The sequence below is a fragment of the Xenopus laevis genome, chromosome 2L, assembly GCF_017654675.1.
Source record: "Xenopus laevis strain J_2021 chromosome 2L, Xenopus_laevis_v10.1, whole genome shotgun sequence".
Taxonomy (NCBI): domain Eukaryota; kingdom Metazoa; phylum Chordata; class Amphibia; order Anura; family Pipidae; genus Xenopus; species Xenopus laevis.
The window spans coordinates 132,260,515-132,282,893 of NC_054373.1; the positions used below are offsets into that span (position 1 = coordinate 132,260,515).

General features: G+C 38.8%; 1 protein-coding gene across 1 annotated transcript in view; it reads right to left on the reverse strand.

Annotated features, from left to right (window-relative positions):
* Positions 1-851: 851 nt before the first annotated feature.
* Positions 852-22,379, reverse strand: part of uchl3.L (ubiquitin C-terminal hydrolase L3 L homeolog) — a 38,033-nt gene continuing 16,505 nt past the window's right edge. Inside the window, exons 5-9 of the mRNA NM_001094731.1 lie at positions 19,768-19,853; positions 19,253-19,300; positions 3,093-3,168; positions 2,091-2,149; positions 852-1,092 (exon numbers count right to left, since the gene is read on the reverse strand). Of these exons, the coding sequence (NP_001088200.1) occupies positions 1,009-1,092; positions 2,091-2,149; positions 3,093-3,168; positions 19,253-19,300; positions 19,768-19,853 (353 nt within the window). The 3' untranslated portion in view covers positions 852-1,008. The remainder of the gene's footprint in view (positions 1,093-2,090; positions 2,150-3,092; positions 3,169-19,252; positions 19,301-19,767; positions 19,854-22,379) is intronic.

Here is a 22,379-nt window from a genome sequence, read left to right on the forward strand (position 1 = left end):
ATGGACCCAAGTTATTCTCTATTTCTAGCACACAATCATGCAGTGGTTATCCGCAAGGTTTCAATATTCTTGGTTCTGTATAGCATCAAACCTAACTCTCCTACAAACCACAGTGGAAAGAATGTCAATAAATAAAACGTATAGCCGCAAGTCATTTCAAATTGATGGTGGATGAAAAAAATAAACAGTTTATTTCTATCTGGAATGTAACCCCATACGCAGACATCTTTATTTACAGTGCTACGTTATAAAGATATATTTCCATAAATATAAAGATGTTTTCATGATCAAACCTTGCTAAATTCATTGTCTGTTGATATAAACCCTTTTTTCCTGCTCCATTCTCCCATTCCACTCTCTGGTGATGAAATGCAGAAACAATCCAGAAGAACGCTCTGTATTCCACAAATGAAAACATTTTAAAGGCTATATAGCATATGTGACGTTTTGACGACCACGTCTTGTGGCAGTGCTGCATTTTATAGAAATAGAACAAGAAACCGCAAAATTACCCAGAATATCATCAATTTCTGGAAAGACGGAAGGAAGGTTGATGGTCAAATCGGTAATCACCAACTTGGAGAACTAATTGTGGCATGTGTTTCCATCTTGACCAAATATGGTATTGTAATATAAATATGGACTTTTCTTCCCCTTAAAGCAAGTGGACATTTCCAAGTGACCTATAAGGAGCATTGACGTTTCGGCACAATACACCAAACACAAGAGCTTGCTTTCTAAACAGACCTGCTAAGTAGCTTATTAAACTTGGCATAATTGTCCACTGAGATGGCTTATTCTGCACAAGTTCCCATTCTCGTGTAGTCACAAAGTGAATTCAAAGCAAGGTGTCAGAGACTTCATAACAGTTTTTATTAATGTACAGTACTCTGAAATTTGCACATGGCGATGATGTAAGTATATAAAAAAGAAATCAATGAGTTTTAACACTTGGCTTTTATGGGGTACGTCCCAAAGTGCAGTTTCAGGCATACAGTAGAAGACTAATTAGGCTTTGGAGAAAGCAACCACAGTAAATCGTAATTCATCTGGGTCACGCAGCATAAACTTCCTGCAAACTTCTATGGCATCCTAGGATAAGAAGATAAACATATAATTAATGCTTGCCCGACCACCAAAATAAGAAAAAACATTATTAAACAATACCAAGAAATGATTTACCATTCATTTTCTAGAACAGGAAACCTCAAAAGTACCACAAAAAAAATTCCTTGTTTTCCACATTTTGAATCAGTGTTCTAAAATATCCAACAGAGGCTTGAAACTTGCTATTTTAGATAAAGTGAGGGCTTGATTGTATCCACATTCAGCTTTGTTTGCCAACATAAATCTGCTCACATGCCAAGGCCTGAGCTGACAGAAACTAGATGATGTAACACAATACAAAACTGGATCATATTCATTCTTTAAAACCACCACATACAGTAAATATGCTTGCACCTATTAATTATGTGAATGTACATATTTAAGATTAAATCATGTAATGGAAGATAAATAAAAGGGAGAACTACAAATAACTCCCAAAACTAGTCTGGATCAACCTCTTATGTAAATCAAAGACAGAAGGTGCCTCAGCAGAACTAAGCCAATGTTACAAACTAATTTAAAAAATAAATAAAAATACTTATAACTTGAAATTATTTTGAAATTGTGGCTTGTTCTAGTGGTACAGGAGTGGGGCAACGGATGGTTCAGATCACATTTTTAAGCTTCGAAATCTGCACACCTTTCATTTTTAAAAAAGAAGGAAAATATAAATCACTCTGGGGGTGCCAAATTTTAGGCACCCCAAAGCGAGTAATCAATTATCCGATACCCCAGTGATACATGGTATTAAAAAGAACAAGAACATTTAAATTAGATTTGTTGTAGTCCACCTGTATTATGGTGTAAAGTTATACCTAATATACATGTGCTTACTACACCAATATCATTAAAAATATACCACTTTTTAAGCAAAACAGTTAAGCAGAACAGAGCACAAAGCTGCTCTCAGTTGTAGTGGCTGCATTACATTCTACAAGAGAACCACTACACCACACAATTCATTTGCTAAATCAAAGCCATACCTCAAACAGTGTCTCTTCATTGGTTTGTCCATGATTTACAGGAAAGGGTTTGCGACCATCTGTAAGGCACATATAAAATGAAGATGTATCAACTTATATCATTGAACACGGACTGTGTAAAACTGTAACTGTAGAAATAAAAACCACCTTTGCATGCAGATTGTTGTTAAGTTAGGTTTATAATAACTTTAGTTTTGTACAAATATTGCATGAAACATATTGGAGTATGTTATTCTTGCCATACAGCTTCATTTATCTGTGAATGAAGGTCATTCACAAAATCACAGGTCCCTCTGCTGCACAAATTGTCATGAACCATGACTAAATGCTGGCTACGTTTTACCAAACAACCAGTTCTGAAAGCAAAATGTGTCAGGCACTAAGCTACCCTTATTGTTATGAGAAAGAAAAGACTCCTCTATTTGCTGTGAATTTACAGAGTTAAAAAGTCTTACTTCCATTTGAATTTTTTCATGTATTTTTAGATTAAATCTGCACAGACCTCTGGCTGAGATTGGCTTCACATGGAAAAAATCAACTTTGTTTATTACAGATTACAGATCAGGCAAGTTATTTTTTTTTAATACCATAATGTCTATGGCTTCCTGCATTTTGCATTTTCAAAGTTATTTGGCCTTTTTCCTCAGAAAATACAGCACTGGTGTAAAAATATCAATGCATCGATTGCATTTATTTGGCAATAAATTTTAAATTTTAAAAGCTATGAGCCCACACTGAGCTTCACTGTTCCGAATATCTCTGACTCTGCCCTTATGTACACATTTCTGTTGAACGTTAACTAACTGAGCAAAAACCAAGCTTTTCTAAACATACATGCCTTATGTAAACCACATGATACAGTGTGTAAGGGCATAACTGGGGCAAATAATAGCTATTTGCCTATTCTAAAGTTTTTTTTTTCTTTAGTGCCACTTGCATTTCTGCAACTAATTAAACAGACAAGGTTTTGCATTAAAACCAAACAATGAAAATATGGATTACCTAGCTCATAGAGATTTCCTTTTACATGGACAAATGCAACAAAGTGTAAATCCACTTTAACATCTATACTCGGTGCCTGAAATGAAAAAAAAAAAAAAGAAGACATTAACAAAGAAATCGCACTCGCATATACAATAGTTGGTGACAGCGCAAGAACTTGATGTATGCAGACTTCATGGTGTACAACTTTACTCTACAGATTAGTTTATATTAAAGATTACCCATCATAGTGCACACAATCTCCCCAGTCAGAGTGGGAACTAAGACTATGACAGATTTAGAATTTTTATTTACGTAACCAGCCTGAAATTTGGATTTACCCGCTAAAAACCCCTACAGAAATCTTTATTTCCTTCATATGTGAATAAGGGCCTCAGACATGCACAGACTAGTAGGAGGAGGCTAATTACTTCCATAGCTGAATGCAATCACTCTGTTGATATGTGTAAACCACTGGTTTGTAAGTAAGGGAAATAAAGATGGCTGAAGGCCTCTTCATTCACAGCAGGTAAAGTTAATGTTCTTGAATGGCAGAATGCAGTTTTCAGGAGATGGAATACTTGCAAAATAACTAGGTCATGAAGTTTTATTGTGTCTTAAGCATGGGTAAGAAAAGGTTAACCCAAACATCCATATTTGGATACAAACATTCATATTTCCATGTACTGTTGAACAGCCTGAACTGCCACTAGATCAATACACTACAGCAGTATTAGACCAATCAGAACATTGCTGGCACTTCTGGACAGGACAGCATCTTGATTTTCTTTATTACTGCAACGTGCATTGGTCATGCTACTGTATTTATGGTATGTATGCTTTGCACAGGGCTTTGTCACGCTAGGTGAAAAATGCTACTGGAATAAATTATTGCCACCAGATGAGCTCTACAAACACTGTCTATAAAAGACACAAACACAAAAATAAGCAGAGACATTCTTATCATGCTAATGGCAAAGAAAAATGAAAGAGCAGTTTTGTTATGTACACAGAAGTTATTCTCTCCTACAGCAAGCAGACAGAGCGTGACTGCAGATGTTTTATGTATTAGCGAGGGCCAGTCCATATAAACAAGAAGCCTCTAGGAATGCTGAGGGGTGGCAGATAGCAAGAGGCCAATCTGTAAGACAACTGTTACACTAAATAGGGCTTCTTGTAAGCTCAGGGTTTCCTAATCGTCCCATTCTTGGCTTAAAACAGTTCTATCGTATTTTGTTTTATGTGAAGCAACCATGCTGCTTGTTTTATCATGTACTATGTACTTTTAATAAAACAATAATTAATTCAGGTCTGTCAAATCGACAGCAAACTATCAAAGGATATCAAACTGACATATACCTTAAAGGAGAAGGAAAGGCTTGGTGCAAAATGTTAGGCACCCCAAGTGATTGTATATACTTACCTGAAACCACGGGCCTGGTGCTCCTATCAGCAGAAAACTGCACCGGCCCGGGGTTATACCAGTGAGCACCACAGAGCAATGTTCTTCCGTCTTCCTCTGTCTTTGCCGCGGCAGCGCATGCACAGTAGAACGAAAAGCCGAACTTTAACTAAAAAGTCAGCTATTTTATTTAACTACACATGGGTTTGCCCCGGGAAATTTGAAGAGAGAAGAAGACATAAGTGGATTGCTCCGTGGTGCTCACTGGTATAACCCCGGCCGATGCAGTTTACTGCTGATAGGAGCACCAGCCCGGGGTTTCAGGTAAGTCAATACAATCACTTGGGGGTGCCTAACATTTGGCACCCCCAAGTGCACCAAGCCTTTCCTTCTTGTTTAATGATTGTTCAGTGAAGAGTCAATTTGAATCTGTTAAAGGGCATTTCTGGCCAAGGAGCCCTTTTAAGATTGGCAAATGCTTTCTGCACTGATATGACTAGCCCAGGCAATCATCTTCCCCCAAATAAATGACCTGGTTGTCAAGTAGCCCATGTGACCCTTGCCAAAAGGCAAAGACCAATGATCATATCAAACAGAGTGAATATCTCCACAGGCAGATATGTCTGCACAGAAAGTGTTTAAAACAGAGCGATCCGTGATTTTATTTAATCTGAGTGGCCCATACACACAAATAAGATTAAACAGTAAATGGAGAATCATATCAACTATCCAACCATGTTTTTGCAAGAATGGCTAAAAAAATCTGTAGCTGTTTGTCAGTATATCAGTTGACTAGGTTGTAATTGTGAATACAGACTGACATACAAAACTAGTACAAATAAATTAGTGGTGTTGGTGCTCCAGTTTCAGAGCCAAGAGCCAGCTCCAAGACCTGGGGCTGGAGTAAACCCAATTAATTCTGTAGACAATATTCCAGAGAAGGCCTGGAGCACATATAGCTGTGAAAACACATTAAATCCAGTAATAGGTATATGTACAAATAAGCGCAGAAGTACTGCTGCAAAAAGTGCCTTTAAAAGTGCCTGTGATTAAAGGCACTTTTTGCAGCAGTACTTCTGTGCTTATTTGTACCCATACCTATTACTGGATTTAATGGAATTTTTGCTTTGGATGGAAGCAAGGCACTGGGTTACTAGAAGTGGATTTTGAAGGGTATTGATACCATTGTATTCTGACAGCTGTGAAATCACAATGTGGTAGGGGTTTGAAGCTGCTCTTTTGGCTAAAATACAGGTAAGCAAATCAGTGTAAAAAGATACCTTTCATTTTCCACGGAGATGCTGGCAAAAAAGGAACCTGAATAAAAATTTGGAGCCTTGAGCTTGAATAATAAAAGCCAGTCTGGAGCAGAAGCAGACAAATATGGACCCAGCCAACCTTAGGACTGCAAATGCCCCAGTGCCTTTCAGAAAGGAATGAAATAAGTGGGGTTTCACAGTCAGTGTTGTAGAAACAAGCAGAAATAAGATAAGTAGTATACATTCCCTTTTTCCTTTAAGTGTAAGTTTTTCACACAGTTGTGCAAAAATAAATACAAGGCTTCATTGTTTTCAATGAAGAAGCAGAATGGTCTTTAAAAGGTATGCAACACTGTCTGCCAAAGGAAAAAGTAACACACTGCCCAGCTATGTGGTATAAATCTCCAACCCCCCCCCCCAAAAAAAACAACTAAACATCTTGCTTGATTCAAAATTTGGTAAAGAGGTTAATGTTAAATATTCCCTTCTACTGCATTTTTTTCTGAGGTTGCTCTGGAAGAAGGACAGATGAGCCCAAGGAATGTGCTTCTGAGTAAAACAAAAAAAATAGGAGCTCTTCCAAATATGTTTATAGCAAATACAAATAGGACAATGAAATATGGCATTTTTGAGGGACACAAACATTTTAGTAAATGCTGCAGTGTTTTTTCCTGAATAAATATCACTAGAGGACTACTATTCTACAGTCCTGTTCTTTGTGCTAAGGTTACCACACAAATACATGCTTCACTGGGCGCCCACAAAAATGCCAGACCTGCAGTCAGCAATTACTGAGCTCATCTATGAAACATGTGAATACTGCTGCCTGCAAACTTTGTAGTCTTGTGGAAGCCACAGCACCACTGTCATACACATGAGTTGTTAGGTTCTGCAAATATACACATTCTTTCCTGAACAGGAGGTAGGAAGCTACTTCTAAAACTGCTATCCACATGGCTATCTTTGGTCAGACAGGTTTGCTGTTTGCCACTATGGCTCAGGCAACTTAACTGTACTTACCACTTGGTTTATGGTACACATAATACACAGGTTCCCATGATGTGCTGATACATAGTGGTGCAACATAAAAATCCCCAAAACATCACAAGTTGCTTGCTGCCTTCTGAGATAATGTAAAGCTAATAATTAAAGTGATACTGACACTAAAAAACTACTCTTCAAAATATTAATGGGGGCCCTTTTTTCTTCAGTCTGGGAATTCATAATTATAGCAAGCAGGCAGGAGCCATTTTGTGGACACTGTTATTAAGGCAAGCCTTGCATCATCTCAGAATCTTGTTTGTGCACCAGAATGGGGGACCGAATGTCCATCCCCATGCCCTGGCTACACAATTAAACGGTAAAGAGAGAGGGGGAATGTGTGGAGTGTAGTCACAACTAGTAAGTGCTGAATGAAAATTGAAAGTAATTGCTTGCCCCGCCTCTATGCCTAAGGCATAGAGGAGGGGCAGGCAATATTTGATTGACAACGGAGATTTAAATATGAGCTTACAACAGCTATGAATGCTTTAATACAAAATAGAAATTGGATTTCATGTTTAATTTGAAAAGGACTTTTATTATACAGCTTTGTGTGTCTGGGTGACAGGTCCACTTTAATGTACATTAAAAGTTACCTATAGTACTTGTTGATCGTTTTTGCGCCGATCGGTGTGCTTTTTTAAGTAATTGTTACTTGAAGTTGCTAAATCTGACTGTCCCATCACGGCCTGTCAAAATATGGCAGCCACTCAAAGAGGAATGTGGGGGATCAGATAGGTTATGTAAAAGGATTGGGAAAATAGTTTTATGGCAAAATAGCATGCAAAGACAATGATATGAGACATGTAAAAAAAACAAAAAAAAAACAGTTACATTCCTGACATCAGAATCTCAGAAAGAAAAAAAAGTCTCTGAACATCAGATTGTGTGACCCAAAAATTTGAAGGAGTGGACCCACAGAGCTCAGTCTAAGCATGTTCTCATGCCTAAGCCCCACCTTTGGCCTCAGGTCTAACCATCAGCTACTTTGGCATCAAAAGGGCAGGCAAGAGTCCACTAACTGATGGCAAGAACATGGTAATAAATGCAGCACTTATATTGACAATTCCTTAAATGATATACTAGAGAAAAGAGGAGCTGGCAATATGTTACCAGTACCGATGTAGGTTGGTCATATGTGCTACTGGATCAGAGATCAAAGAAGGCTCGTCCATCGGCTGGACGGAAAATTTTTATTGGGTGCCTTTGAAAGCACCCGAAAATCGGCCATCGTTAGTGCTGAATCGCCAGATACAGGTAGAATTCTATCGTTTCTCCCTATATATCTGACGATTCAGCTCTACACCTGTGTATTGAAACAAACAATCTTTCTTGGAAAGATCTTTTCCAAGAAAGTTCGTAATTGTCTATGACCACCTTAACACTGGGTTACATAAATGTGCAGAGAGGAGTCAGTCATGTAGTGGCACCATGCATTAAGTCCATCCAAACATCCAAGACACTTTTAAAATAAGACTATGTTAACCAATAATCCCATGTATTGTGATGCCCTAGAGCAGAGATTCCCAACCTTTTTTAACCCAGGAGACACATTTGATTGTAAAAAAAAGAGTTAGGGGGCAACTAAAGCATGAAAAATGTTCCTGGGATGCCAAATAAGTGTTGTGATTGTCCATTTGTTAGCCCCTATGTGGACTGACAGCCTACAGTAGGCTCTATTTGGCAGTACACCTGGTTTTTATACAACCAAAGCTTGCCTACGAGCCTGGAATTCAAAAATAAGCACCTGCTTTTAGGCCATTGAGAGCAACATTCAAGGGGTTGTTGAGCAACATGTTCCTTGCGAGCCACTGGTTGGGGATCACTGCCCTAGAGGCTGTAGCTCACCTACTGGGTTTTAAACCACATCCATATTCAGTGTAAGAAAACCTTTTCCTTACTTCTCTTACTGCTTTTATGGATGACCTATAGGTTGAAGCTTACCCACTGGCTGATAATATAATAAAACACTGAATTGTATTTGTATTTATAAAACAAATGCAGTGTATAACTTTGGAGTTCTGAATCTTTAACTGGAAAACAGATTTAGATTTCCTCACAGAATGGGAAAAAGAAACATTTCTGGTAGTTATTTCTGCATTAGACAAAAGCAATAAAGATGTGGCATATTTGGGAAAACTAGAAATGAAAAAAGAACTTCTGAACTTCATAGACAATTCACTAAAATTACTATACAGTACTTAATTAAAAAAACAGTGGTGAGCCACAGCAGCAAAAGAGATAAATGGTCACCTGCTTATTGACATGCATTTCCTTAGTAAAATGGGACAATTGCATCCTATATTATGACAATGCTAGTATCTTTTATCTATCTTGCTCAAAATAAAACTCTTAGGCTTAATTTGATAACATTATTTTCAATTAAATTTGCCCTAAGCAAAGTCTGGCAGATAACTCATGAAAATAAAAATACAGATTAAAGAGTATAAGAATTTTAAAAATGACCTTAAACTGGCCTCTGACCTGCTAATGGTGTGCCGTATTTTGGATACTAATCATTTGAATCTTTATCGTGGTGGGGATGAGCAGTGGCTGTGGGAGCCACAGAATGTAGAAAAGCAGGAAAAGCCTGATCATGTCCTCCCTTCAGCCTATAAATCTGCAAGCTTGTTAACATGAGCTCTGGATTTCTCAGCAGCTGGTAACATGCTGTCCCCACTCCTTTAATGACTATAACCAGCTGTTCTGATCACAGAAGCCAATATGGAATTTGAAGGCCTTTCAACTATAATCCTTTTTGGTGCTAACTTCTAAAGCAGGGTTGCATTCCAAGTTATAAGGCACTTATTAGCTGGTAGTCAAGCAAACCTGCTATCTCCATAGTACTGGCAGGAGAGAATGGAATACCTGGTACACAAATGTACTGTCCCTCCACTTAATGGGGTCCTTTAGGACCCACTAAGAAAAAAAACATGCAAAAAGTATACCAGTGAAAAATAAAATAAAAAAATAAACTGCACCTGATAAATAATAGTCTAGACAGTTAACCAACACACTCTGGGTGGGTTGTATAAAAGAACACAAGTACTTTAAGGGGCAGATTTTATCAAAATGTGATTTTACAGCTTAATAAATACTCACCCATGTTCCTATGGGATTTTTAGAACCATAATTATCTAATGGTGAGCTCTAACTTTCACCCATTAATAAATACAATTCTAAAAATCCCATAGGAATTAATAAAACGTGTGTGAGTTTTTAACTCACATTTTGAGAAATCTGCTCCTAAGTGCTGTTTTATCTTACATTAAACAAACACAAATTTTATACAAAATGAACATATATGTAAATTCTCATGTTAGTTGCCACTGTATGCTCTATGTAGAGGCAGATTATACTGATAAATATTGACATTTTAAAGAACTCAGGGAATGCCACCTTCCACAATCCACTTTATAATCTATGTAGTCATATAAATTCTCCTCCAATGGTGGCTACTCAATAGGGTTCTAACAGGGAATTTCTTGTTGGCAGGGAGTACCAACAGTCATTAAAGAATTTTCTGGGAGCACTTACCAACCTTAACGCCACATGCAACACGAAAAGAAAGCCACATTGATAAAGTTTTGTTTCAAGCAAAAAAACCATCAAAAATGTAAGAGAAAAGACTGATGAAAAAAAAATAGATTAGAGCCAAAGTGGTGAATTCAAGCCCAAGACATGACACTGCACCCCCCCCCCCCATCTGCAGTTGGGATCTGGTCAGCAACTCCCTGATTGTGCTTTTCACAACCCAGTTGAAAAATGGAAATTTTATCAGTGATACTGGGTTTCCTTCCCAGAATTCCTTCTGTTGTTCCTATAACAAAATATTCACATCTTAAATAGCCAGGCATGTTAATGACAGCTTTTTCCAGATTAAAAAATGTATGACTCCAACCTAACTGACAAGGTGTCTGAATACTTTGTAGCTAACTAAATACTGCTGAGAGGTTTTGAAGAAGTAGAAAGAAAAAATATATAAAAGAGGGGCATTCTAAAATATCTGCCTTGTACTTCCCTTCAAGTAAGGGTAGGGACACACTGGGCGATTTGGGGAGATTTAGTCGCCTGGCGACTAATCGCCGCGACTTTCCACGACCAATCTTCCCCGAATGCCTCCCCTCACTCTGCGCCTGGATAAAATGAAAAATCGCCTGCGCTAATCACACGTGGCGATTTGTTTTCCGAAGTCGCCCGAAGTTTCCTCGTGAGGCAACTTCAGGCGATTCGGAAAACGAATCGCCGTGTGTGATTAGCGCCGGCGACTTTTCATTTTATCCAGGCGCAGAGTGAGGGGAGGCATTCGGGGAGAAAAGTCGCTGCGATTAGTCGCCAGGCGACTAAATCTCCCCAAATCGCCCAGTGTGTCCCATCCCTAACAAGGGCCAATACAATGTGCTAATTATGTTGCTTTTGTAAAGGATGATTAGATTTCAGATTTTTGTCATCAATCACTGTGTTCAAGGGAACAATGCCAAACAGACCAACATCACTGCTAAAGGCATTGTGAAAAGGAACTTGGGTCTTGTTGCACACAGGAGACCATGCATTTCAAATGAAAATGGGCGTGGATGTACGAGACCAGTATCTTGATTGAGCCATCTGTAGTACATCTTCTGCATTTTAGAAAAAAACATCTAGGTATTTGTAGTCCTGGTACTACCATAACTGCATTCTATTAAATAATACAGTACTCACTTGGGCTAAATTACACAATTTCAGTTGTCCATAGCAAACAATCAGGTTTTAGTTTGAATCAATTAGCAAAGATCTGATTGGTGGCACCCAACTTTGTAAATGAGCCCCAATGAGTTAGGGGAAGGTCCATTCAAATGCACGTATAAATATACTTCTAAACTTAGTATTGGTACCTATACTAGTAATTTCTATTAGGTGTTTAATAACAAGGCTGTGTTTTAATTACAAAGTGTTCTGCATGACTCATTAAAATGCCATGAAATGCAATGAGATTTTGAATACAGGCTGTGATTGGCTGTCCCTATGTGGACTAGCAGCCTACAGGAGGCTCGGCACTATACTTATTTTTTATGCAATTAAAACTTGCCTCCAATCCTGGAATTCAAAAATAAGCCCCTGCTTTGAGGACACTAAGAGCAACATCCAAGGGGTGAGAGAAAGAGAGAAAGCGAGAAAGCGAGAAAGCGAGAGAGAGAAGAGAGAGAGTGAGTTGGCTATTCCTGTTGTAAAAGTGCAACTTCCTATACTGGGATTGGTACAGGTTGTTGGGAGTTGGTTATGACAAGGCTGAGGGGCACAGGAAGAAAAAAACTAAAATGCCAACAAAATTAATTTTAAGTGTGTTAATGAAATAATATTAAACTTGTTAAACTGGCCTTTCCAAATGAAGACCCAAGGGCTGGATGTGGCCCTCCAAGGGATTTTTATAGATACTTGTAAAAAAACAGATTTCAGTTCCTATGTAATGCCTCATATGGATAGTTAAAATGTATGTCCATTTTCCTGCCTGTACTATTATCCATCAGATATCGACCATGAGCTTGCCATTATTATTATTATTACCACCATCCATTATTTGTATTTATATATGTAGCATTGATCAGGAAATAGGCTCATACACACACTTCTCTGAAAGGGTCATTTGTTCCCTCTGCACAATGAAAAGCCATAGACCCAAGCACAGTGGGACCATGTGATGCTAGAGACAGAAAGTACCAAATGATCCTACACAATGTAACAATTCACATGTAAAACTGGATTTTCAGGTAGAGTACAAAAGCCATGGGATTGCCGTTTGCCAGCAGAGCTTTTCAGAAGAACTGACTTGTGGAATCTGCCCTTTGGCTTGCATCAGCTGGAATACAGTGTGGGTTGTAACATTTGAATAAACCAACACAGGTACAGGCCAAGGAATATTAAACAGGTACAAACATAAACAACCATTGTCATTAATCAGAGTAGCTTCAACAGAAACCATGAGGCCACTAAGCATTAACTACTTCAATGATTAACTGATAAGAACATAAATGCAAAACACAGAATACAATGTTTTAATGGAGCAAATAGGTAGGAAACAAGATATTTGTTAGCAGATATATACCCCTCCCCACACACACACACACAAACACAATCTGTGGGTCTCATCAGACATTCTCCAGCCTCAGGGTCAAGCATTTGAACTAACACCAAATGGCACACAACAAGCAGCATGGAGCTGCAATGTGACTTTGCCTCTATGACATGCCCTTGCATTCTTCTTCCTGTGCAACGCTAAAATGCTATTTCCTGACTGTGAGAAACCATAGCCTCTCAGCAACTCCTCCTCAGCATTCCCATCAGGGAATGCTCCACAATGGGAGACACAGCCTGCTTTCTCCAACCCCTCTTACTTTTTAAATTAAAATAGCATTTCCTCACATAAAAGCCTACATACATACATACATACAAAGCAAAATATGCATTAATCAGTGCAGCTTTGAACATCTTTTAATAACAACCTATTTGCCAGTGTGATATTTTTTATGTATAGCTTCACAGACTGGGGTATAGAGAACTGCACATTGAAATTACACTATACTGCGCTCTTGGCCTTTAGTGGGTCATTTTATTATCAGTTCCATTATGCAAATAAATGATTTACTTGGGGATTTCTGTGCCTACAGACTATCTGGAGGTTAGTGTACTGATATGGGATCCTTTATCCGGAAAACCATTATACAGAAAGCTCAGAATACCAGGCAGGCCATCTCCTATAGACTATTTTTTGTAAAGGTAGAATTTTACTATTTTATTTTAAACATATAAAAACAAATAAAACCACTCATGTGCATTACATGGAGTCCAGCATGAAGTTCAGATCGACACACAGAGCAGTGAAGAACTACAAAACACATAAGAATTAAACACATATTTCTCAGTACTGTCTTACATTCTGTATACTTAATAGAATACTGTGTCAATTTGTTGTTGTACCAGCCTCCTTCTTGTGAGGGCAGTTGATCGTTTTTTTTTTTTTTTAAATCTTTTTCTTTTGCACTTCTAGGCGACAAGCTGTGAGGCAATGGCCTACCCAAATTCTGCTGCCTATACAATAGATCCAGAAAACACTAATCACACATTGTCTGAAGTGGACAGTATTCCATATTGCCCATGTATGCTAGAAATTCTTTTCTATAAAAGGCAAAGCTCAATAAGAGCTATTGTAGGAGGTTTCCAAAGTGAGGAGGTTCTGTGTTGCTGATGTGCCTGTGATACACAGTGGTAAAAAACAAGCCTAAAAAACTTGAAGGGGAAGTGACCTAGAAATGACTCTAGTACCAGTTGTTCAGTTGTTAGGGTTTGTGACCTTTGCAATCCGACAAAAGTTGAAATGACTGGGGAAGGATACAGTAAAGGATGCTTTGGTCACTACTGTTTTCACCTTTCTAATTTTAGGTGATCCCTTTGGCAAATTTTATTTAAGAAGCTACTGGAGGCAAAACTATACACATGCTTGTTCCTATACATTCTGCCCAATATGATGTAAGAGTGATACTCAACCCCAGCTGGTAAACTGAGAGAAGACATCTCTCAGCAGGCAGCAAATACACACAGTACAGTATATACTTTATATAACTTCCATTACAGGTGAATCAGCTATCCATTAACTGACAAAAGAGCTCATTCATTGACGTTAGGTACAATACAAGATGCATAAATGTACACATCATTGCACCCTAAAACAAAGCACCTGTACCTAATTGCACTCATATATATTTGCTTCACACAGCAATCTGACAGTCTTTTCTGCTCCTGTGAATAGCTTGAAAAGTCGAGTGTGTTCAGGGAACATGGAAGCCAGGTGCTTAAAGGGGCAGTATAACCCCTTGTGTAACATCGGATTAATAAATAGGGCTTGTGCCAAATACACTTTTTAAAAATTATTTTAATCAAGACAAATCAGTGTTTTTTGTTATTTCTTGAGCTAAACAGGGAAATTTAAGCTACTCCACGTTTTGGCTTTTGCAAAGTAGATACATAGATTACCATTAAACTACCCATTCCTTGCAACTTTATGACTTCTGAGATTCAGATAAGCAGAAGTCCATAATGCAGGAGAATTTTCAGTGCACTAGAAATCAAAGACATAGGTTGTTCAGCACAAACTCTATTCTTTGAACTCATGTTGAATAAGGGGGGCATGCTGGATAGTGATGCGCCAAATACGCTATTTTGGATCCGGCCAAATCCTGGAATCCTTAATGAAATATTCAGCCGAATACCAAACCAAATCCTAATTTGAATATGCAAATGAGCATGGGGAAGCAAAAAAGAGAAGCATTTTTCACTGTTAATTTATGAAGAAAAGTCATATAAGGATTCGGATTTAGTTCGGCCAGGCACAAGGAGTTGGCCAAATCCAAATCCTGCTAAAAAGGGCCGAATCCTGGCCGAATATCGAACCGAATCCTGGATTCGGTGCATCCCTAAAGCAGGGCCTTTAACAACTGCTTGAAACAGGCGGTAAATAAATGGCATTTTTTTTTTTAACTTAAGCTTTCTAGACTCTTCTGGACCTTCTTCATGCTGACATTAAAGCTTTGAAATAATTTTATAAAGTTCGGGATTAAATGTGTCACATTTACAGTATGCTGGCAAAACTGCATTCCTTTGAGATTCAGCCAAATGAAGTGGCTATGTCCAGCACTGTTGAAGAGTTTCTTAATTTATATATTAAGATGCCAACTCCAGATATCAGTTGAATGATCAACCAAGACAATGGAAAAAATGGGGCATAGCTGTTTGACACTGTATGTAAAGCATTGCCAGTTGTGCCATGGTGACATATTCACTTAACCAAGCAAATAATATTTCTGTCTGTAATTATATGCAGAAATAGAGATGAAACATTCAGCTATGCCCATTGTTATGTTATTAATAAAATAGTTAAAACATACAATGATAATAGCTGTGGGTAGAAGATCAATTCCAGTCTCTTTCAAAATGCATGTTCACACAGTATGTGTCTGGGCAGGCTTTGCCTCTACACCCACAAATAAATACCCTTGAGAAAATGAATTCTTTTCACACCTCATACCTACATTAAGAACTATTTAGCTTGAGATAAATGCAAGCAAACGTCCAAAGACATTAGAGTTCTTGCACACCAAGCACAGAACTGGATGTTAATTAAAACTAGATTTTACTTTATACATTATAAAATATAAATTGCCTGATGTGTTTCGCGTGTATGACAGTCATGTAAATGTAAAATTGAAGGAATGCTTTTTTTTGCACTGAAGGAATGCTATTCTTACATTCTGACTTCATCCTCCACATTCTACATGTGTACTTACATTTTGAACAAAAGATCCTAATTTTAAATAAAAATGCAGCTGTGCAAACAACCACACATCTGTTGAGCATGCATGCAAGGGAGTTAACAGGTCGTGCTCAATAATAGGGTCGGACTCTCAGGGCTATCACCAAGTTAAGCTAGTCTCAAGATTCTAAGCAAGTATACAATTGCGCTGGTTAGCAAATCATACTTCTGCTATTTGGGAATAGATAACTGTTTAACGCCCATAAGTTTTAAGTTGGCCATATGTCGGCAGATTTAGTCAGCTCCCCATTGATCTGAAATCACGTACGGATGACATCCCACAAATAACTAGAAATGTTAGATTTGTTACATGAACTTTGTTTGTAAAATGAAATTTGCAAGCGACATCAACAAGATAACTGATACAAACCAGAATAAATGGTTGCAAAAATTACCAGTGCCCTGAATTTATACTCATTCCTGTCGCAGCCTGTACACCTGGAACTTTACAAAGCAAATATTTTTCTAATGCCAGTGGCAAGTAGTACATAACTTGGTGTCGAGAGAAAAAAAAACACACACCTGAGTAATGGGAAAAAGTAATATGAATTGATTAATAGCATTTTATAAGATACATGTTTGACTTGAGCACACCGATTGTTCCAAAAAATATTATAGTGGATTCACTGAGCAGGACTAGCATGGTGCATGTTGCTCTAGGGCAGGGGTCCCCAACTTTTTTTTTTTTTTTTAACTGTGAGCCACAGTCAAATGTAAAGAGAGTTGGGGAGCAACACAAGCTTGAAAAAAGTCCCTAGGCTGTTACAGAAAGACTGTGATTGGCTATTTGGTAATGAATCGAACAAAAAGTGATCCCTTATTAAATATAATTACCCTGCGGTAGAAGCTGAGGTCTGACCTAAGTCAGTGCCAGTAAATAATTTAAAAATTGAAGAAAAAGTACCCCACTAGCTTCAAAACTCGCTCAGCAGTCTCAAGTGATTTAAACCTTCCTAATTTAATTTAGTCACTAGTATGTGCAAGTTAGCTAATAACTTAAATATAGATACTAAAGTGCTTGTGCTATTGTTAAATCAATTAAAATTGATTATAAATTAATTAAATATTGGTAATACTATTCATTCAGTTCTATATAAAAGTTACAAAAAAACGTTGATATATATATCCTTAATTGTAACCAGTTCTATTTCACAACAGTGTATCTATTTTTGGGGGTTAGTAATCTCCCCCTTCCCAATCACTTTGAATTAAGGTGCGAGTGCTTAACAGTTAATGGATAATAATAATTTGATCCAGATTTAACCAAAATTCATAATATTGAAGGTGCTCATAAGTGCTTAAATAGATTAAGGTTAAAAAATTAATTAATTAGAGACCGCATTAAATAGGATAATTATTAAAAAACACACATTTGCTCAGGTTCAGAAATAAGTTAGAAATGGAAAAAGAAGGAGGTGGAGTTGTCCCAAATCTACTACCTAATTTGTTTCTATCCCTGGGACACCACAAAGTCAAAGAAGGCAGAGTACCCGGGACTGTGGTCTCAAAATTTTACTCTAGTCCTAAACTCAAAAAACTATATAAGCTTAAAAACCACAAATCCACGGGCTCTTGTGAGCTTTAGTAACAGATAGATAAGCAGAGAGCTGAGCACTGGTTGAGGTTTGTAACCTCCCCACCCCCTCCACTACTTTGAAATCCAATCGACTGAGGTATAAAAGTTTTGGTTTTAAAGTTTAAAGTTAAAAGGACTCGGAACGCCGACGTGCGTTTCGCAATAATGGCTTTGTCAAGGCGTATTTGGTAATGCCTATGTGGCTGGTGGCCTACATGAGGCTCTGTTTGGCGGTGCAACTGGTTTTTATGCAACCAAAACTTGCCTGGAATTCAAAAACAGGCAGCTGCTTTGAGGCTACTAGGAGCAACAGCCAAGGGGTTCGAGAGCAACATGTTGCTCACGAGCCACTGGTTGGGTGATCACTGCTCTAGGGTCTGTGGAAAGTTCTATTAACTGCATGGGGGATGTCTTGTTAAATACATTTTTAACTTTTAATTGTTTGACTGAAGTGGGGGCCAAAGAATTGTCTATTCCCCATGCTCTGTTGTTCCACACACAACAGAGCGTGGAGGGGGTAAGCAATTCTGTGCATATATTTACTATGCAAGCCAGCATTTTGCATAGAGGGTGCTATGCAAATACTAAATGATAGCCCGTTCGGACTCGTGGCCCTTATCCACCTGTGTGTGGGATTAAAAATGAAAATTTAGACAAGATGCTTGTGGCAGAGTCCAGCATCGGGTCGGCTACTGACCCAAATTGACCAGGTTTTGGGCAGAAGGTTCAGATTCCCTGTTCATGTGGGCATTCCGCAGTTAACCCGCCTGGGTACCCAGCTAAGGCGAGGGATTGGACCCTCTCCTCAGGTGTGCGCAAATTTTGTCCCCTTACCGATCTGTTTTGGCTTCAGCGTAACGGCACTTCTGTCTCACAATGATGTCCATTCCGGTTTAAGGGGTCCCGGGTCAGAAGGCAAATAGACTATTTGCAGGCTGGGTCGGGTAGCGGGTCTAGATAGATAACTTATTGGGTGGCGTGTGTGGGTCCGGTTGCAGGTCAGCTGGTTCGGGCCGGGCACGGGTCTGCCCAACAGGACCTGTTCAGGACTCTACCCAGTGGAGAATAACTGGGGAGGGGAGTCCACCAATTGAATCTTTGACCAGGGGCCACCAAGACCTAAAACGGCCCTGTTGGTATGTATACACTAATTCTTCAGCATAAATAAACAAATCTAAACCATGAGACCGACTTTGATAACTTCTGAAACTAGAGTTAAGATCAGATTTGTACCCCCTTCATCATGAGAACAAATATCCCACAAAATAATAATAAAAAGTTCCTGGAATGTAGTTAGAGGAGACTTCATGAAGGTCAAAGCCCTGATTCTGGCCCTGAACAGTTCAGACGGAGAATGTTCTGAGACCAAAAGGAGCCCAATTTCATATTAATACATGCTAGACAACACAAAACAGCTGGAAAAGGAAGTCCCTGCTAAAAAAAATGCTAATTATTTTAATGACTGTATACATATTCATTTCTTAACGTTTAAAATTATAACTGCAAGAAAAATATACACAAAAATACATACATCCACAAAGACCACAACAAGGACCATACCTCAGACTGTCCTTCCTGGGCACTGCTCTCATGTGTTACACGTATACTCTAAAAACATGACAAATATTAACAGTGTCACAATGCTGGATGAAGTATATAGGATGCCATATAAACAACAAGAGGTAGAAATAATAACTTTATAATAATAAAATTGTGCTTGCCAGAAAGCAGGGAGCGTATTTGCAGTTTAGTTATTTACTCTCTGTCTAATATCTTCTTAAATATTTTATATAGTATGTTGCCATTGTGTGCTTTACACATTTTTGCAACCCCCTTTAGAATCAGTGTACCTGGAAGATGTGTGCCACTCATAAATGTACCATCAGTTTGGAATCCGGTTAAATAATTTATTTTGTGCAATACCTGTTTATTTCTTTCTAAGTATCAACTGCATGTTTTGTGGAAAGTTCTATCAGGTTGGCTGCATTTAGAGTAATACAGAGAGATTTACCGGTAAAACACATAAATGTATCGGTGGCTATGGTAATGTGCCTGTTGGTGCCAATTTTACCAACCTCATCTTTTTCTAGGAATCTGGCCCTTTCTTCTGGACTCAGTGAAAGAGACTCTTCAAGAAACTTCTTTAAAGCAGAGTCAGATTCTGGAATCAAAAAAAAAAAAAAAAAAAAAAAAAATCAAACAACAGTCCTCAGTATATAATTGCAATAGATTTCATTTAAACCAACATTATTCAATAACAAAACCGAAATATATAATCCTGGTGACAACCTGGCAATTTGTTAAATAGTATTGCTCAGGGCAGGCAGTATGCCCATTGCACTTGGATTACAATTTAAGTAGTAATGTTCCTTTGTTAAATTATTATTATTATTATCAACATGTATTTATATAGCGCCAACATATTGCGTAGCACTGTAAAGTAAATGTGATTATACAACTAAATCACATGAAATTAAATACATAGAACATATGGAGTTACATACATCATAATCAATACCGGTACAAAAGGTGAGGAAGGCCCTATGCAGAAAGAGTTTACACTCTAAAGGGAAGGGAGTAATAAACAAGGTGTGGGAGTGGGCAAGATCAAATTAAGTGGGTGAGAAATGTAGTACTGTATGTGGTGTTGCGTTTGGTAGTTAAGCAGAGTGAGGATAGGCTTCTCGAAAGAAGTGCGTTTTAAGAGATTTCTTGAAAGCAGAAAGGTTGGGAGAAAGTCGGAGAGACCGTGGGAGAGAGTGAGGAGGTAATGAGCGAAGAGTTGAGTAGCAGGTCAGTAGAGGAGCGTAGTAAGCGTTGGGTGAGTATATAGAGATGAGTTCAGAGATGTAGGGTGGGGCAGAGTTATGAAGTGCTTTGAATGTCAGGGTCATTAATTTGAATTTAATTCTGAAAGGTAGCGGAAGCAGCAGTGTTCATTATGGACTGGAGAGTTCTCTGGAGGGGAAGGCCATTAAAAGAGAGTTGCAGTAGTCTAGACGTGATATGATGAGAGAGTGAATAAGAGAGTGAGATAGCGGACAGGCAGGAGGAGATGCGAGTTAGGAGTTCTGGGTTAAGATCAGGAGATGAGAAATAGATCCGAGTATCATCAGCATAGAGGTGGTAGTGGAAACCATACATGTCTATTAATTTGCCAAGGGAGGAAGTACAGAGGGAGAATAGTAAGGGTCCCAGGACAGAGCCTTGAGGAACCCTAACAGAAAGAGGTAGGGGAGAAGATGCTACTCCATTGTAGGAGACACTGAAGGAACGATTGGTGATGTAAGAAGAGAACCAGGACAGGGCTGTGTCACGAAGGCCAAGCGAATGGAGGGACTAGAGGAGGAGAGGGTGATCTATAGTGTCAAATGCAGCAGAGAGATCAATCAGTATTAGTTGTGAGAAATGATTGTTGGCTTTAGCAGTTAAAAGGTCTTTAGTTAGTCGGGTCAGGGCAGTTACAGTGGAGTGTTGTGGCTTAAAACCAGATTGTAGGGGGGTCCAGCAGGTTATTGTCAGAGAGGAATGAGGTTAGTCGGTTGTAGACTAGGCGCTCTAGTAGTTTAGAGATAAAAGGTATCAGAGAGATAGGTCGGAGGTTGTCAAGATTGGAAGGATCAAGAGAGGGTTTTTTTCAGAATGGGGTGACAAGAGCATGTTTTAGTTGAGAAGGAAACAGTCCAGCTGAGAGCGCGAGATTAAATAGGTGAGTTAAGGCTTTGATTAGACAAGGATTGGTATTGCGGGGAAGTTTTGAGGGAAATGGATCAAGCGGGCAGGTGGTAAGGTGAGAAGAGGCCAAAAGCTTTGAGACTTCCTCATCAGTGACAGGGGTGAAGGAGCACAGGAGAGACTGGGGAGTGTGGAGGGAGGGTGATGGAAGTCTAGAGGGTTTGAGTAGTGTAATTTCCATTCTGATAGTGTCAATTTTGTTTTTGAAGTGCTCAGCAATATCTTGAGCAGAGACAGATGTGCATGGAGGGCGTGGAGAAGGGGAAAGGAGAGTGTTAAAGGTGGCGAAAAGTTGTGCTGGTTTTTTAGAAAGGGAGTTAATGAGTGAAGTAAAGTATGTTTGTTTGGTTTGGAAGAGGCTGGTGTTATAGGAGCGCAGGGCAGATTTGTAGCTCCAAAAGTCTGATTCTGAACGGGATTTGTGCCAGTGATGCTCAAGTGCACGTAAGTGTCTTTGGAGTGTTTTGTATGAGCAGTATGCCAAGGTTGAAGTGGTTTGGGTCTAGCATGTTTAGTTTTTGTAGGAGCAAGCTCATTTAGGGCAGTGGTGAGAGTACTATAATAGACAGAGGTAGCCACATAAGGACAAGAGATGGCTGAGATATTATAGTGAAGAGAGTCAAAGGAAGAAGAGATGTGACACGTCTACAGCTTGCAAGTACATGGTAAGGTAAGTACATGTTTGGGGAATAGCAGGGGGTGAAGAGGGAGTTAGTGAGAGTTGAAATGTGAGCATATTGTGATCAGAGAGGGGAAATGGTGAGTTAGTAAAATTGATGGTTGAACAGAGTCTGGTAAATATGAAATCCAGAGCATTACCATTGGAGTGAGAGGCGGAGGTCGGAGGTGAGCGATAGAAGTTTAGAGACAGAAGGGTTGTTAATGTTAACGGGTATATTAAAGTCACCTCATATGATGGATGGGATGTTAGATGAAAGAAAGTAAGGAAGCC